Source organism: Boleophthalmus pectinirostris, unplaced genomic scaffold (genome assembly GCF_026225935.1).
Source record: "Boleophthalmus pectinirostris isolate CB_2022bp ecotype Guang Dong unplaced genomic scaffold, ASM2622593v1 HiC_scaffold_4, whole genome shotgun sequence".
Lineage (NCBI taxonomy): Eukaryota > Metazoa > Chordata > Actinopteri > Gobiiformes > Gobiidae > Boleophthalmus > Boleophthalmus pectinirostris.
The window spans coordinates 24,579,922-24,596,009 of record NW_026571353.1 but is presented as its reverse complement, the minus strand read 5'-3'; the positions used below and the strand labels follow the sequence as shown (position 1 = coordinate 24,596,009).

General features: G+C 39.5%; 1 protein-coding gene across 1 annotated transcript in view; it reads right to left on the bottom strand.

The window, feature by feature from the left end:
• Positions 1-16,088, bottom strand: part of sema6a (sema domain, transmembrane domain (TM), and cytoplasmic domain, (semaphorin) 6A) — a 213,086-nt gene that overhangs the window by 45,688 nt on the left and 151,310 nt on the right. Inside the window, exons 12-15 of the mRNA XM_020937917.2 lie at positions 14,112-14,267; positions 7,565-7,738; positions 3,399-3,539; positions 1,504-1,581 (exon numbers count right to left, since the gene is read on the bottom strand). Coding sequence (XP_020793576.1) covers positions 1,504-1,581; positions 3,399-3,539; positions 7,565-7,738; positions 14,112-14,267 — 549 coding nt within the window. The remainder of the gene's footprint in view (positions 1-1,503; positions 1,582-3,398; positions 3,540-7,564; positions 7,739-14,111; positions 14,268-16,088) is intronic.

Sequence of the window (16,088 nt, the reverse complement as noted above, 5' to 3'; positions counted from 1 at the left end):
CCACGAGCTGATGCCAAAATGTGTTGGTGCTCCTTTGTGTTTATAAAGTTGAAAACGTTCACTGTAATCGCCTTACAAAGTTGTACTGATACTGAAAGGCGTAGGTGTCCAGCTTTGTAATAAGAAACTTTTAATGTATCTTGTCAGTTTCTATTGCTAAGTAAATGTTCACATCACAAGAGCATCTGATGATTTTTACAATCTTGTACACAATTTCTGATCCAGTGAAGCACTCACCATTACCTCACTGTAATTGTCCTGATTACTCGCTCACAGTATGTCTTGTGAATAGCAGCTTTTGTCTGTAGCCTTGCATAAAAACTAGATTTTTCTGGTGAAAGGTCTACTACCTGCTTGGAAATGTTCCAAAGAATAGCATTAAATTTCCAGTCCAGGGAACAACCAGATGGCCAAGTTAAATATGCGTAGAAGCAACCCCTTTCACAGTAAGTTGTTTTTCAAGGCATTTAGGTGCAATAAAAATAGGTATAAAACAGATAAGATTTAATTCTAAGCTGTGGAACATTTCAGGAAAAGCAATGACATCTCCAAGTAGGGAAGCAAGTAGCAGACCCTCACCAGAACATAAATCTGGAAAGAAGTCACTAGTTACTTACTTGATGTTTTAAGCCTGGAGTTGTGTCTCTTGGATTTTAACTGACAATGAACCATAGTAAATGTGTGGTCACCCCAGCTACTCATTTTTCAAGTACAGAACACAGCCACAGCAGAAACCCACAAGAACTGTTATTATTACAGTAATATGGAGTTACCATAAAGGGCACCAGAAGTGAGCAATGGGCTGTTAAATTATATGTAATAAAACTAACACTAATAATCAGGGAATGGTTGAATTCACTGGAGGTATCTGCCATAAAATTACATAAAGAGGTGCATGCCAACATAAAACATGGAAGACTCCAAATTCAACATGGGATAAAATCTATACTGACATCTAATTTTAGAAGCAGTGGGTGAATGAAAATGATTCTTGCTACTGTTACATACGCATACTGTAGATAAGTTGTTCTTGGTGGTTCACCTGATAATTGAATCCACAGAGACTTACATTTGCATTATTTGATTTTGAGTTGTGTTATGAAAAGATGACTGAAATGTCACGTAAACAGTTGGATCAGATGTGAGTAATATTTCAAAAAACTTACAAAATATGTGCAAACTAATGTGAGCCAAAAATATAAGAGAAAATGTTAAAGATTGATATAGGTATTTTAAAATTCATTGTACTTTGTTTTCCAAATACAACAATCAGTTGATTAACACATATCATATACACATGTCACCAAGTGTATTTGATAATCAGATTCGTTTTGTGCATGTAAGCACATACCAATAATCAGATCTAATTATAGGGCTTATCTGATATTAATGATCATGTAAATGTACTCACTAATATTGCAGTAAACCTGGGAGGCTAACCACTCTGCTAATATGCTTTGGTGAATAGAACAACTTAATTAATAAAGTATTAACTTCACTTACTTGACGTTGCCAACCACCTGTCGGCATGCTCCTTCTGTCACCCACCCGCAATATGGATCTCTGGAGGCTATACATGACCTGAAACATGACAGAAAATCACATATAAGTAAAAAACTACTTAGATTCTGCGACTTTTTTTTGTCCAATTTTGCTTGGACATAAAAGGGTTTGTTATATCTTTTGAGAAATTATAGTTCTACAGTTACAGTGCTACAATGACCAGAAATATGAACTAAAATAAATCTAATGCTGTGAAATGGATTGCACAGTTTATCTATTACTGTTATGTCAAAATCTCATCTTGTCTCATTCAGGTTGAATCAATCTCGTCTCATCTTGTGAAAATTGTGTTTTGATTGTGTGAATTGTGTATTAATCCATGTATCATTCGTTAATTTGTTTTTCAATATAAAACCAAAAATAAGAAAACGAAAAAACAACTGTTTTCTTCATTATTTGTCTCCAAAACCAAAATGAAAAAAAAAAAAAACAGATAATGAGTTGTTTTTTCAGTTTTTGATTTTGTGTTTAAATGAAGAATGGAAAAAATGGATAACGACCGTTTCCCGTTTACGTGACTCTCGTGATTGCGATGCCGGACTTTTGCGCTGCATACGGACTGAACCAGGACTGATCCAGATCCGGGACCACACTGGGACCAGACCGAGACCAGACCAGGACCAGACCAGGACCAGACCGAGACCAGACCGGGACCAGACCGGGACCAGACCGAGACCAGACCGGGACCAGACCAGGACCAGACCGAGACCAGAGTGGGACTGAGACCGAGACCAGAGCGGGACCAGGCCGGGACCAGACCGGGACCAGACCAGGACCAGACCGAGACCAGACCGGGACCAGACCGGGACCAGACCGAGACCAGACCGGGACCAGACCAGGACAAGACCGAGACCAGAGTGGGACTGAGACCGAGACCAGAGCGGGACCAGGCCGGGATCAGACTGGGACCAGATCGGGACCAGAGCGGGACTGAGACCGAGACCAGACTGGGACCAGACCTGGACCAGACCGGGACCAGACCGGGACCAGACCGGGACCAGACCGGGACCAGACCGGAGGCTCAGAGCCCACATCAGGGCCAGAGCGCGAAGCTGAGGCTCAGACCCCGTGGTGGGTCGGAGTCAAAGCTCGGAGTCCGCTCTGGTCTTGGTGTCAGTCTCGGTCTGGACTTGGTCTGGTCCTGGTCTGATCTCGGTCTCAGTCCCGGTTTGGTCTTGGTCTGGTCCCAGACGTGGATCAGTCCTGGTTCAGTCCCAAAACAGGAAATGGTCGTCATCCGTTTTTTCCATTCTTCATTTAAACACAAAATCGAAAACTGAAAAACAAATCATTATCTGTTTTTTCATTTTGGTTTTGGAGACAACAGTTGTTTTTTCATTTTCTTATTTTTTGGTTTTATATTGAAAAACGAATGAACGAATGATACAGGGATTTGTATTGATTAGTATTAGGGATGCACCAATAAAGCTTTTTAATTTCTGATTTTGACTATGACTTTAAGTATCTACCAATAATCGATATTAATAGATACTGGCACAGAGAAACAGCATTTATTTCCTTTAAACAAAAACAAAATAAAACAAAATTGATCCAAATGTGGCATGCAGCTGTTTTTTTTTTTTTTTTTAAGTCTCTCTACAGAACAGCTTTGTATGAATAAAAGTTCAAACATTCTGAGACTTTGTGAGCAGACTATAACAAGAAAATAGTCTTACTACATCAATTTATCTGTCCAACAAGGATACTAGCTGAACTGATGCTTGGAAGCCGATATGCCGCCCAGGAAATGTTTCAGAATTGGTGCCAATATTCAATACCAGTATCTGTGCATCGCTGTGGTATTGTAATATTGTATTGTAAACTTTGACACATACTTCTTGCAGCGTCCATGTTTTTCACAGCGTGACAGCGGCACTTTCACCACACAGGAGGTGAAGGCGACCCACAGCGCATGGCTCGTGCTGTCTATCTGCATACCAACGATGCGCTTGTCCTCCACACCGTCTATACTGCACCTGAAAGAAGATAGAGGAAGAGCTCAATCTTTGATCCAGCAGTCTTTGTCAGGCAGAATAAGTTGAAGAAAAACTTTCTTGGGAGATAGGTTTAAGACTCTGAGTTCTTTAGAGGAGATTAGGGGAGGCAGGTAGGAAAAACTGCAAGGTTGGGAGCGCTGGAGATAAAATGGGGGTCAGGGAGATAAAGAAATAGCAAATAGACAGATGGACCAAGTGAGCAGTTAGAACTAACCCTGCACTTAGCTATATAAAAAACACCACCCCTCCCTATAGCTACATCCGCTATGCTCTTTGTCCCACTGTAATCCTCATGGGCCTGTCTCTCGCCATCCACACGCTCCTGAGGCTTAATCTATCAGTACAGAGCTCTGGTATGGTATTAGCGCTCTCAATTAAGGGTTAGGGTCCATCTCCAGTGAGTAATGCTCCATGATCAGGCCTGAGACTATTCACGCACAGAGACAGGCCTGACTACTCACTGTACAGGAGGCAGATGGCAAGTGACAGCTCAATTCATGATAAACAAAAGCAAAGTGATCATAGTAACATTGAAATACTTATGGTCTAGTTAATTACAAGCTATTCTAGTTTTAGTCAAAAAAATTGAGTTTATAAGGATTTCCATATTGAACATATCTTTAGTTTATCTATATGCAGTACATAAAAAAAGTGTCTTGCTCAAGAGCCTTACAATGCATAGAAAAGGACTGAAACCAGCACCTTATTTACACAAAAATCTACTTCTGTCAGCTTCCATTTATATGCAGCATTTTGAGGATATTTCCTACATTCATAAGATATGCTATTATCTTTTAAATGACTAATCGTGATCGAAAAAGGATCTACATTTTCATCTTTCTGACACCCATGGATTTTTCTTTTTTTAACTACTGGAAAGGGGTTTCATTTTTATTTTGTATATACAAGTATGTGTTTCTTCCAGTCATCAAATTCAAATAACTTTTTGGTCCTAGTTTGAGCCCAGTTGAGTCCTGGAGCAGACTTTGGTTTAGTCCTGGTCTAGTCCTGGCTTAGTCCTGATTTAGTCCAGGTTTAGTTCTGGTTTAGTAGGTTTATCTTCAACTTTAGTTCCAGTTTAGTCCTAAATTTAGTGTTGTATGTGTGCAAGTGACCATATTCCAAGTCAAATGTGATCAGACTTATGTTTTCTTATCTCTGCTTACATAAGAAAACACTGATTGGCTGCCCTCACTGTTTTGAATAGATAAACAGATAAAATACTGGTTGGTCAATCCACAACATGCAAAGACAATAACAAACCCAGACTACATTGAAGACAGATGTCTGGTGGAGCAGACTCTGTGGCCACATGCTGCACTACAAACAGTGCTAACCCTGAAACCCTCTCGTCCACTGGCTTCTCTCTCCTCCATCTTGTCCAGCACAATACCACATTCTGTTCACCGCCTACTTCTCCGTCTTCTCTCCTCCACTCATCTGCGCTTTCTTTCTTTCTTTCTCTGTTTGCTCATCTATTCGTTTTACTTCGTCCATTACCCCTCATCCAAATATTTGCTTAGGCATGCTTTCTCTTCTGTAGGTTCTGCTTCAATATTCCCTTTTCTTTGCTTAGCCAACCTGACCACACCAACGTCCAAGCTCAAACTCAAAATATGTGTTTATTAGCAGAGGTGGGCACTTGCGTAAACATACCTTTACATTAGAATAACAGCAGTGTAGTAAAAATAAAACACAGTGGTTGAAGACGTTTCTCAAGCGTAAAATGTGTTTGGAGTAACCACACTAAGGAATAACTGTAACTGTAAATTGTCTGGACGTAACAACTGACTTTTGACTTGAAACTAAAGTAACTGGGCAGATAAAAAATAAATAAGGCGCATATTCTGGTATTTCTGTAACCAAAACTTTTACTTAAAGCTACCACATGTAATTATAGACTGGCTGACATTACTGTTGTAGCAGGATAGTCCCAGTAAAACATTTTCTGAAATACATATCATTAAAAGCTCTGAGCTACAGCAAATAAATTGCAGAATGAAGCAAAAATGAGTCCTGGAGGTTACTTGTTATCCTGTTTATAGCTCAAATCTACATAAAAAATGCAGAAACCGCAAAAAATATGCGCACGATAAATACTGAGCCCCAAAATATATTGCTTCAGCTTTCATACACTGAACGATAATTCGGTATAGTATTTATCGTGACCTAGGTTAGAAAACTGTAGCGGAATACAATCTCTTTTATAAATGTAACTGTACTATCCACTTACATTTATTAGCAATGCATGTGGAATCTAACAGTTACAGTGAGTTTCCTTGAGGCAGAGTTCAGGAGACGCTGGCTTTGCCCTGATGCGGCGGACCACATCTCTGGGCTGTCCAAAGGCTTGAGGTCGAGTGTCTTTAATTTAGTGACTGTGGCGGCGCTCAGTGAAACCTGACAAAACTCTCTCAGATGATAGAGTGGCCATCTGGATGGCTTTACTTTGCTTTGGGTTGGGGGGAGCGGGCCAGTGGTGATGGTGGCTTGGCACAGCGGGTGGAAATGTGGACCAAACCATGTAGTCTTCCATAGAAAAACATTATAGCAACAGTATCCATCAGCGTAATATATTCAACTCCTAGCCCCGAGCTCTGCTGTATAAAATCACAGTCTGCTAAAGAGCTACACTGCTCTCACCTTTGACCTCACGGCTCTCTGGTCTGAAACTGAAGGAAAGTTTTAGACGTTTTAGTGAAATGTTTTACTTCTTTGTCTTCCTATTATTCTTAGGAGTTGAGTTTGGCTACACATATTATATTTTTTATTAAAACTATTATTCTCCACAATGCTTTGTCATGAAAAATACAAAACATAAAACCGTGGGTTGCCCTAAACTACATTCCTTACTATGACAAAAAGTAACGTTAATATTTATGTATCTTTTGACCTATTTCAAAATTACCACAACAAACAGATTTATTTCCTCAGGATGTCAGAAGGGACACGTAACAGTATTTTCAATTAAGGATCAACCAACTGACCTTCCAGTTTTTAGCTGAAAAAAAAGTTAAAGTAAAAAAAAGTAAAAGAAAAGCACACCACAGTCCAAAATTTCCCCATCTAGAGTATCTTGCCATCATTTTAACATGTATCTGTGTTCCATTTGGATTAAAGATGTGGCAAAGTTGATGTGGTAAACAGACTAATCAATACTAAATCTACTATCAAAGCTAGATACTCATTCACACAAAATGTAACCTTTCCTGAATGGATTAGGAATGGTCCTGAACTTTATCAGAACTAGTATAAGACCCGAGGGTAATCTTAAACAGACTGCTAATATTTTGAGTCAAAGAATACACACTATTGTCTAAACGTGATGAAAGATATGATTGTGGTATCGGAATTGAGTATTGCAGGGGGTGTCCACATGCCTCAGCTCTCAGTACTGAACTTTAGACCCATGTTTGTTTCCCTTAAAAGGTTCAAGGATTCCATCAGTGGATTGATCTAATTATTTTGAAATCTGATGTCAAACGTTTAAACATTTACAGTAATAGTTGCAGATAAATCAAACATGAAAGAAAGAGTTTGTAAAGTGTATTGATACTTTGCAGCTGAGGTCATCGACGTTCACTACTCCGTTAGAACTCTGTTACTCAAGTTAGACTTAATCTGAGCTTTACTTTAAAACATTCTAACCAGAAAGAGTTGATTTAGGTGGAACTACAACATTTGTGCTCTTAAACATACAATTACAGTCATACGCTAGCTGGCGTTAGGCAACAGTTTTTCAATTAATCACTCTCACTTTTTTGTTGAAAGTCAAACACCGAAACAGCACCATGAAGGCATGTATAGATCACAGGCTCCTGAAAACATGGTGTTTACTTTCATTTTGTATTTCTTTTTTAGTTTTTGTTTCCCTTAAAGGCCAAATTCCACTCTTAATCCACGCGCTCTGTTGCCTGCATCTGGCTCTAGCTCCAGCCCTGCTCAGTCTCACCCAAACCTCTCCCACACATCACACAGGCTGAGCTGCAGTATCCTTCACGTACTTGTCAGGGTTGTACACGTTGAGCTCTTCCAGAAAGAGGCTGTCATTGAGAAAGCCGCTGTTCATTTTGGCAAGGAACTTGAGGATAATTCCCTTCTCTGATCCCAGGAAGACGACTGTGTGGTTTCTGTGCGGTCCAGCCTCGCTGTCCACCACGATCCGAGTCAGACGGTACCTGCAATCACACCCACAACACAAGATTCACTGTCAGAGCAAGGATGAGAGGAAAATATAGGTTTGCATAATGCAGTACCTTTTTACATTTTGGATAAAAATACAGTGAGCATTTAGAAATATGCAACTTTTCTGGTGGAGGGTCCGTCACCGGATTGACTCTGTATAAGTGTATACATTAAACATATGAAGCAGGTCATGCAACAAGACCAAGTTACAGGTCAGATCTGTGAAAAAGAGATTCTACTTTCACCTCTTTCAAGGTATTTTTTGTGAATTGAGGTAGCAATTATATCTTCATTTAGAAAAGCAGGTAGCAGAGTCCCCAGCAGAAGCTACATAATATACCAGGTCAGGTCCCCTTCTGATTCTCTGTGTGTTTCATTGGCTTGAGCATTTGGTAAGAACTAAAATAAGCAATTGAATACACTTTATACACCTTTGAAGGAAGAAAATCCTGCTTCACTTGTGGGCCTGTAACCTCCGAGTATTTATAAATACATTTGAACCCTAAAGATTTAATTAAAACATAATAGGCTAGTTTCACGCTGTTGGGCAGGCTGTGTGTCTGTGTACACAAACACTTCCTGTGTACATAAACACTTCCTTTACTGTGTGTGAATTGTTTCTACAGTTATCATGCATGGCCCATAGGCCCTCAGAGAAACAATCTGGTTCATCTAAACTTCAGTTAAATAGCACCTCAAAACATTGAACTTAAAGATGCACTAAGTACTTTTTTGGAGGAATGTCTGCCACCACTTGACTCCATGAATATGCCTGGAATGGTTTATACTATAGCCTCAAACTTAAACCAAAGCAAAAACAAGCAGGTGGAAGACCCTCGACCAAAAAAGTTAAATAGTATACCTTTTAAGGCCCTATACCTTTAAGGAACTGTTTCAGATGCTAAGTTGGAGAAGCCTATCTCTAGTGTTAGTGCTAGTTAATAAAAGAAAATATAAAAAAAAAGTCAGTAGATGACGCTCAACAAAGGGTCGGGATTTTCGAAGGAAAATACAACTTGACGGAAAAATTCTTTTAATAATCTGAGACTTGGTGCAGGTGAATGTCCTAAAAGCTTAGGTAGTTTTAAATGGTCAAATGTTGCATGTCATGGGAACACTGTGTCTTGTTTTTCTTGCCATTTTAATTGAAAAGATTAAACTTCGGCTCAAAGAAGAAGATTTTTATCAAGAAAAGAGTAAAGTTCAATTTCAGCTTGTTAACAGCAGCAAACGTCATCATGAAAAAAAGAAAAAAGAAAAAAGAAAAGAAAGCACCAGCCTAGCAAAACCTCTAATAGTGTAGAAAATGTGTGTCTGTGTTCTTATACAGGTCTTTTCCATACAGACCTCTTAGTTTGATCCAAAGCAGATATACATGACCTTTGACCTTAGACCACCCAGGACCAAGTGTTGAAAATGGTCCAGACTATGATACTTCACAGGCCTAACAGTAACACCATTAACGGTTTCAGATAAATCAAATATGAAGATAGGAAAAGTGAACTGTCTACAGCTTGTTTGTTCCATGTGTTAACTCAATAACCACAAGCTTAGTTTAATAGTTATCAATAAGTTAAATACTACTGTATGCTAAATGTCATTGTCATCTTTCAGGATTGTGGAAATGGTCTACTCATTTTCAAAATATACACCATTGTGTGCACACACTTGGGGTGAGGGGGGGTTAACTGTCTTACCCAAAGACAGCATTCATCTGTGGGAGCTGGAATCACACCACCAACCTGTGAGTCAGTGGATCTAACAGCTCTACCAATGACGTTTATGTCGAGAGCGAGATTTGTGCCACCAACCTTCGGATTAGTCGATAAATGCTCTACCAATTGAGCTTCAGAAGAAATCTTATTTGAGTTCTTTCTCTTTTTTGGAATTGGCTAGTCTTTCCATTTTAATATATGAATGGGTGTTGTACATTTGACAAACTAATTGCAATTTTCAAAAAAGGTATTCAACCAAGTCTCAAAATGCCAAGTCTGAAATGTGGAATAGAAATGTATGGATTAATTCCTTCATATTTTAGATGTAGCTGCCCTCCTCCACTATTTCCTCCAACTATTTCTCTGCTTCTTCAATCACAAGACACCACAATCTCCAAATTCACAATTTTACAGTCAGCATTTTACTTTAAAACTTCTGCCAGTTTGAAGTGGGATTGGCCTCATCAAAAGAAAAACCTGGTAGTGTTCCGTCTTTCCTGTCCTTCACTGAACACAAAACCAAAACCTCCTGAGAGTTCTTCATAGACACCCACTGTGATTACTACTGTGTCCAACCAGCTGAGCTCTGCACAACTCAACAATTGTCAAGACATTTTATTTCCACGTCCCAAGTCTGTGCTACAAACCCGGCCTCCCCTGCGGACTAGTACAGCGATCAAAGCCTATCACTGCTTACACTTACAAAACTATCCTCTAATAGAAACTTGGGACAATCTCACCAAAGGAGTCATTTCTCTTCCTCCCCTCATACGCCCTTCTAATGCTTCGGGATCTTACATAATACTTTTAAACTCACAAGCGGCGTTGCTCTCACCGCGGCGTCATCTCAAATACAAAGCAGCCAGTCTGATCCCTCATTATGTAAAGACACAAATGTTCGAGATGTGCCTCTGTGATGTGGTGCGCTAATGAAGGAATGGGATAACCTTGATGAAAGCTCTGCATATTCTTACCAAAGCAGGGAGTAAAGTAGGTCAGAGCTGTTGAGATGTGGTACACTGAAAATCATGTAAAAGATGAACTATTGAGAATGTGGCTGGTTTTAAAAGAGGTGGGAGCGACAGGGAGGGTTGTCAAGTCATGGCTACAAGTTCCTATAACCTTACAGTGGCTCTACCATAGATTATATGTATAAATGGACATTGGCCACTTTCAAAATAGGAAGTGAATATGGGGCGCTTCCGGCTCCACTGACTCTATTTCCAAATGACTTTACATTGACAAATTTTAGACCCTCTCTCTGTAACTGCTGCAGTGAGCCTTGTCATTTTGGTCTTAAAATGTTTGTAATTATCCGGGTGTTTTTACATCCATTTTCTTCTGCTTATCCGGGGCTGGGTCACAGGGGCAGCAGTCTGAGCAGGGACTCCCAGACTTCCTTCACCCAGGACACTTCCTCCAGCTCTTAGGGGACCCTAATACGTTTCCAGGCCAGCTGAGAGACATAGTCCCTCCAGTGTGTCCTACGTCTTCCCCTGGGCCACCTTCTGGTGGGACATGCCCGGAACATTTCCCGAGGGAGGCGCCCAGGGGGCATCCGAAATATGCCCGAGCCACCTCAACTGGCTCCTCTCAACGTGGAGGAGCAGCAGCTCTACTCCGAGCTCCTCCCATGTGACAGAGCTACCAGGCCAGCCACCCTGCAGAGGAAACTCAATTCGGCCGGTGGTATCCACAATCTCATCCTTTCAATCATTACCAAGAGCTCATGAACATAGGTTAGGGTAGGAACGTAGATAAATTGAGAGCTTTGCCTTTTGACTCAACTCTTCACCATAACGGTCCTGTACAGAGATTGCAACACTGCTGACGCTGCACCGATCAGCCTGCATTGGTGTTTTTATTTTTATTTTTTACAAAACCGTCTACTCTCTATGGAATAGATTAGTTTATTTGAAAGGGGACCGTGCGATTTCATAAAACACATGATTAAACATGAGTAAAAAAAAAGCCAGAAGAGGCTATTTGTCATCACTAGTCCCCTGGCCCTGATGTTAGAGGAGCTATAAAAAATAACATTCACAGGACATAAAACTGATCAGTCTCCATGGAGACAGGTACCCAAGTTTAGTAATAAATGACAGATTTTCATGAAACAAGTGGTGATAGACTATCCACAAGGAAACATACAATATTATACATTTTTATACAGTATTATGCTTTTTTTTTTTTTTTTTTTTTTTTAATAATCAAGACACCAATAGTACTGCACCTTCACTTGAATCATTTGGATAATTTCAGTTCTCAAATTGCCTGTCTCTACTGAACTAAAGATAAAAGGTAGCTTCAACTTGAAAACTATCGCTTCATGACATCATAAAGTGGAACAGGGCATTTTGAGCCAACAGCATTATAACATGGCTAAAAGCTCTCAGGAGTCAATTTAGTGTAAAAGGGTCTTTAATGTTTTCTCTAGACAAAGCACAACTCCAGGCCTGTATTTTTATGACCGAACATAATATTGTGATGTGGAAAACTCAAAATATGATAATTTGCACAGAAAAGCCTCAAATTACCTCAAATAAATCTTCTTAAAAAAACGACACAAAAGCTTTAAACTTCTGTACAAATGCCCCGTCAGCTAGTTTCTCCAGTGGGATTCAGTGCTTTGCTTTGTCGTCCCTTCCCCCGAGTGGAGCTGGTGTGAGTGTGCAGTAGCAGCTAAAGGCCAGACAGACCTTTATGATCAAACAGCATCAGCCACACTGCACTGGCTTCTGGGACCCACTCCAGAAGGAAGTCTGGAGCTGAGCCAAACGCAAGGCAAAACTTTTCCTATTCCAAAGTCTTGTCACGCTGAATCATATCTTTAGAGCAGCAATTTTGCAGGAAGGACCAAATATTGTTACAGTGTCCAATTTAAAAGGCTACTGTGCAATGGGCTGTGTTACTGGGTAATACTGTACAATATTGAAACTACACAAGCATAGGTATAGAAGTCTGTAGACTGTAACAGCCTTTTCCTGTTTTATATAATATAAAATAAAATTGATTTATGTGATTTTAATCCGATTTGGTTTGTCAGTTTTTGAAATGAAATTGTGTGGTCACCAAACTTTTTGTTCCATCTAACTAGATTCAAGTGTTAGAAAACTCCAGCTTGTCATTATTTTGTTTACATTCATGTTATAAAAGAGAGTTGACATTTAGCTATATTTGCTAATATAAATTCACTAAAATCAATACAAAAAATATATAGAAGGAAATAGCTAGCATCTAAACTATGGCATTAGCAAAGTCTTAATATCAGACACATAACCTTTTCCACAAAATATATTTATAATTGTTAAAAGGTAACTGCACTATTTTTCATCACTCTACAACCATTTTTACACCTGTATTACTTGATTTGTTTACCTTATAAAGTCAATTGAGCATTAAATTACTGTAGTGTAAACAGTAACAGACTGGAAATTACAGCTGAAGGTCCTATATTACACAAACTTGACTTTTATGAGCTTTAAGCCATGTTAGAATGTTGTTACTTCCTCAAAAACCTACCTCCAGTTGTGTTTTGTTTCGTTCACACGTTTGAGTCTATGTACATTTCTAAAGATAAAAATTCTCTGTTCCACCTTGTGATGTCATGAATGTTGTAGAAGTTTTCAGGTTGACCAAGAAAGGGTAGAAGTAAAAGACTGGAGACCAACTGGATGACTTAAGCAGGAGAAGTTTATTTACCATCAATAATACAGGCCTGGGAGGGACATGAAAACATAGTATGTTTTCAAAAGTGAATATAGTATGATCTTTGAGTGTTCAAGCCCCTTGACTCTGCTTCCAAAGCAGGAGGTTTATAAAGCAAGTGCGGTGAGACTCTGAAGGCCAGTAGGCATTGATTAGACAGCAATGTACCACAATTTAGATAATGCCATGGTGTAAATTTAGCTTTTCTGAGTCAGTGTTAAACTGAGATGTACGTGGAAGATTAATTATTAAAATTCTCTTACAATGAAGCTGTAGTTTTCAAGTAAATGGCTACTTTTTACCTTTAATTAAGTAGAGATTGACAGTACTAAGGCTGAAATCATCCAAATGATTCAAGGGAATGTGTATGGAGTTGGGACACAGTGGAGCATTTCCAGAGCAAGGTGACACTTAGCATTTTCAGTTTGAGAGAAGAACTCAGCCTAAATATGCAGAGTTTGTGTGAAACGTGTGAATGAAAAAAAAAAAAAAAACACAACTCTGAGTATGTTTTTGATGAGGAAACAACATTATAACATACAGTAGATCAGAAAACAGCAAAATATGGGCCCTTCAACTGTGAATACTTTGCATACTTTTCTCTGCTGTTCTAACCCCTGCAGTCTTGAGCTTATATAATGTCCAAGTTTGATGGGCACACACAACATAATCATTACCGTCTACTGCCAGTCTAAGTTAGCAAATACCAACTTCATTCAAAAGGTCACACGGGTTTCCTTCCTTGACCCATAGTTAAGTGCATCCTCACTTCGCCGCGCCGTTGCCCAGGGAGAATAAATTAAACTGTTGATCAACTCGCTCCGAAACTGGGTCACTGGCAGAGGACTAATGAGGCTAGCCGGTTTACGTAATGTCCGGGTTGGAGGGGTAACACTGGTGTGAGGAGATCTCCTTTGGGTGTCAAGTGCGAATGAAAACTTACCGCACCATGGTCTTTAAGAACCAGGGTTTGTGGGCGATGGAGGGCACAGCTTCGTCCATCAGAGGGTGCATCTTAATAAAGTTGAGTGTGTCGTCCGGAAACTCGTTGGAAACCTTGTACCTCTCCATGGACGCGGAGCCGGCGCAGGTTCCTGGTCTGAAAGAAATGGAAAAGGAAAATTTATTATATTAGAAAAGTGAAAGGTAGGTCTGTACAGTATTAGAACTGGCAATCATCAGGTTTCAAACTGATGAAAATTAAAGGTTCACAGTGTAACTTTCTGGTGGACAATCTGTCACATGCACGCCTTTATGGAAATATTACTGCTTTGTCCAGAATGTCCCACAGTATGACATGGAGACAAGCCCACAATGCCACCAAGCCAACAGGTCACATCTGTGTTGATACAAGCTCACTCACTGTAGGAATGCATGATTTTAGTAGTATATTTGAGCAGTAAAACACCTGAAATTAATAAATAATGTGGAACATCTTGATAAGGCAAGAATATTTTTCATGGAAACAAGTTTGTGTCAGACCCCCTACCAGAAAATGTTATCCAGATCCACTTTATCTCTATAGCACATTTTACAAACCAAGCAGTTTCCAAAGTGCTGCACAGAGATCATAAAATGAAGACAACAAAAAGGTAAATTGCTAAAATTTGGTCACACCAATCCTAAAACAATAAAACCAGTCAAATCAAAATAAAAGCAAAAAACATAAAAATCATAAAATAGCAGTAAATAAGTCAAATAAATCAAATAGATAAAACAAATAAAGTAAATAAAATAAATAAAAGACACAGAGGACCACACAACTCATGCGGTGTTAAAAGCCGGAAAATAAAAGTGGGTTTTAAGAAAAGACTTAAACCACTGTGGCGGCTGTTTGGACGTACCAGAAAAAATTACACAGTGCACCTCTAACATAGTTGCCATAGCATTCAGTAATTTAAAAATGTTCTTCCTTCTTGAATGGCTCAAAGTCCTCAAAATGGCACCCTTAACTGGAAACTGAAACCTATGCATAACATTTATTTTACTTCCGTGTATGGGTACAGGAAGGTGATACTATTATTCACACATCCCTTGTTCTGGTGTCCATATTGAGGACTGTTCACAATTCAAAGCATAAGACAGCTTTGTAGAATTGTTAATGGCTGTTGAAAATCGTCCTAATTTTACGTGACTTAAAAAAGTAAAAATGCCGTTGGTACTAGTACTAGAGTATAGAAAATTTCCCTTGACCAAAATGAAGTTATACATTTTAAAATTATGACTACTTTTTTGAATACTACTTGAAAAGTTAAGCCAAGTGAAACTGGATTTTCTTTCTTTTTTTAGTAGTTGTTCGCCCCATGTTCCACCTGAAATCTCAACATGGAACACAATATAAGCAACCCTTTGTTTATAACTGCGATGGGAAATGGAAACTTCTTCAAAAGCGACAACCCAAAAACTTAACTCAAAGATCGAACATTTGAGCCCACGAAGTCTTCTTTACAGGGACAGCGAGAGGGCTTCAGAGACTGTCTATCTGTGTGATCCTTTTACTAGAGCCGGTGAGCTGCTTGTAAAAGAGAAATCTGCTTTTGATAGCGTATCCCGTTTGCAGGCATCACCTTGGAAAGCCTGTAAAAGCCTGCAGTGCGTGGTCTGTGTTACTCTGCCACACCACATAATCCACACCAGAGATATTAGAGCAACGGCCAGTGCACGTCCCCCTTCGGTCAGCTAGCAAAACCATTGGAACATATTTCTACGTCTGCCATGAAAGACTCATTTTAGAAGCGGTGGTTTGGGAGAAAAGACGCAGATCTGATGTTGAAATTGGAATGTCTTTAGAGGAGCGAGCTCGCCACACAGGGGTTGAGTTTCTTGCGCTTCATGGATGTCCGAATCCATTTGAAACGATGTGGTCAAAAGTTTATTCTGTGAGATTATGTTTAGGGCTCAACCAAATTGAAAGCGTCAG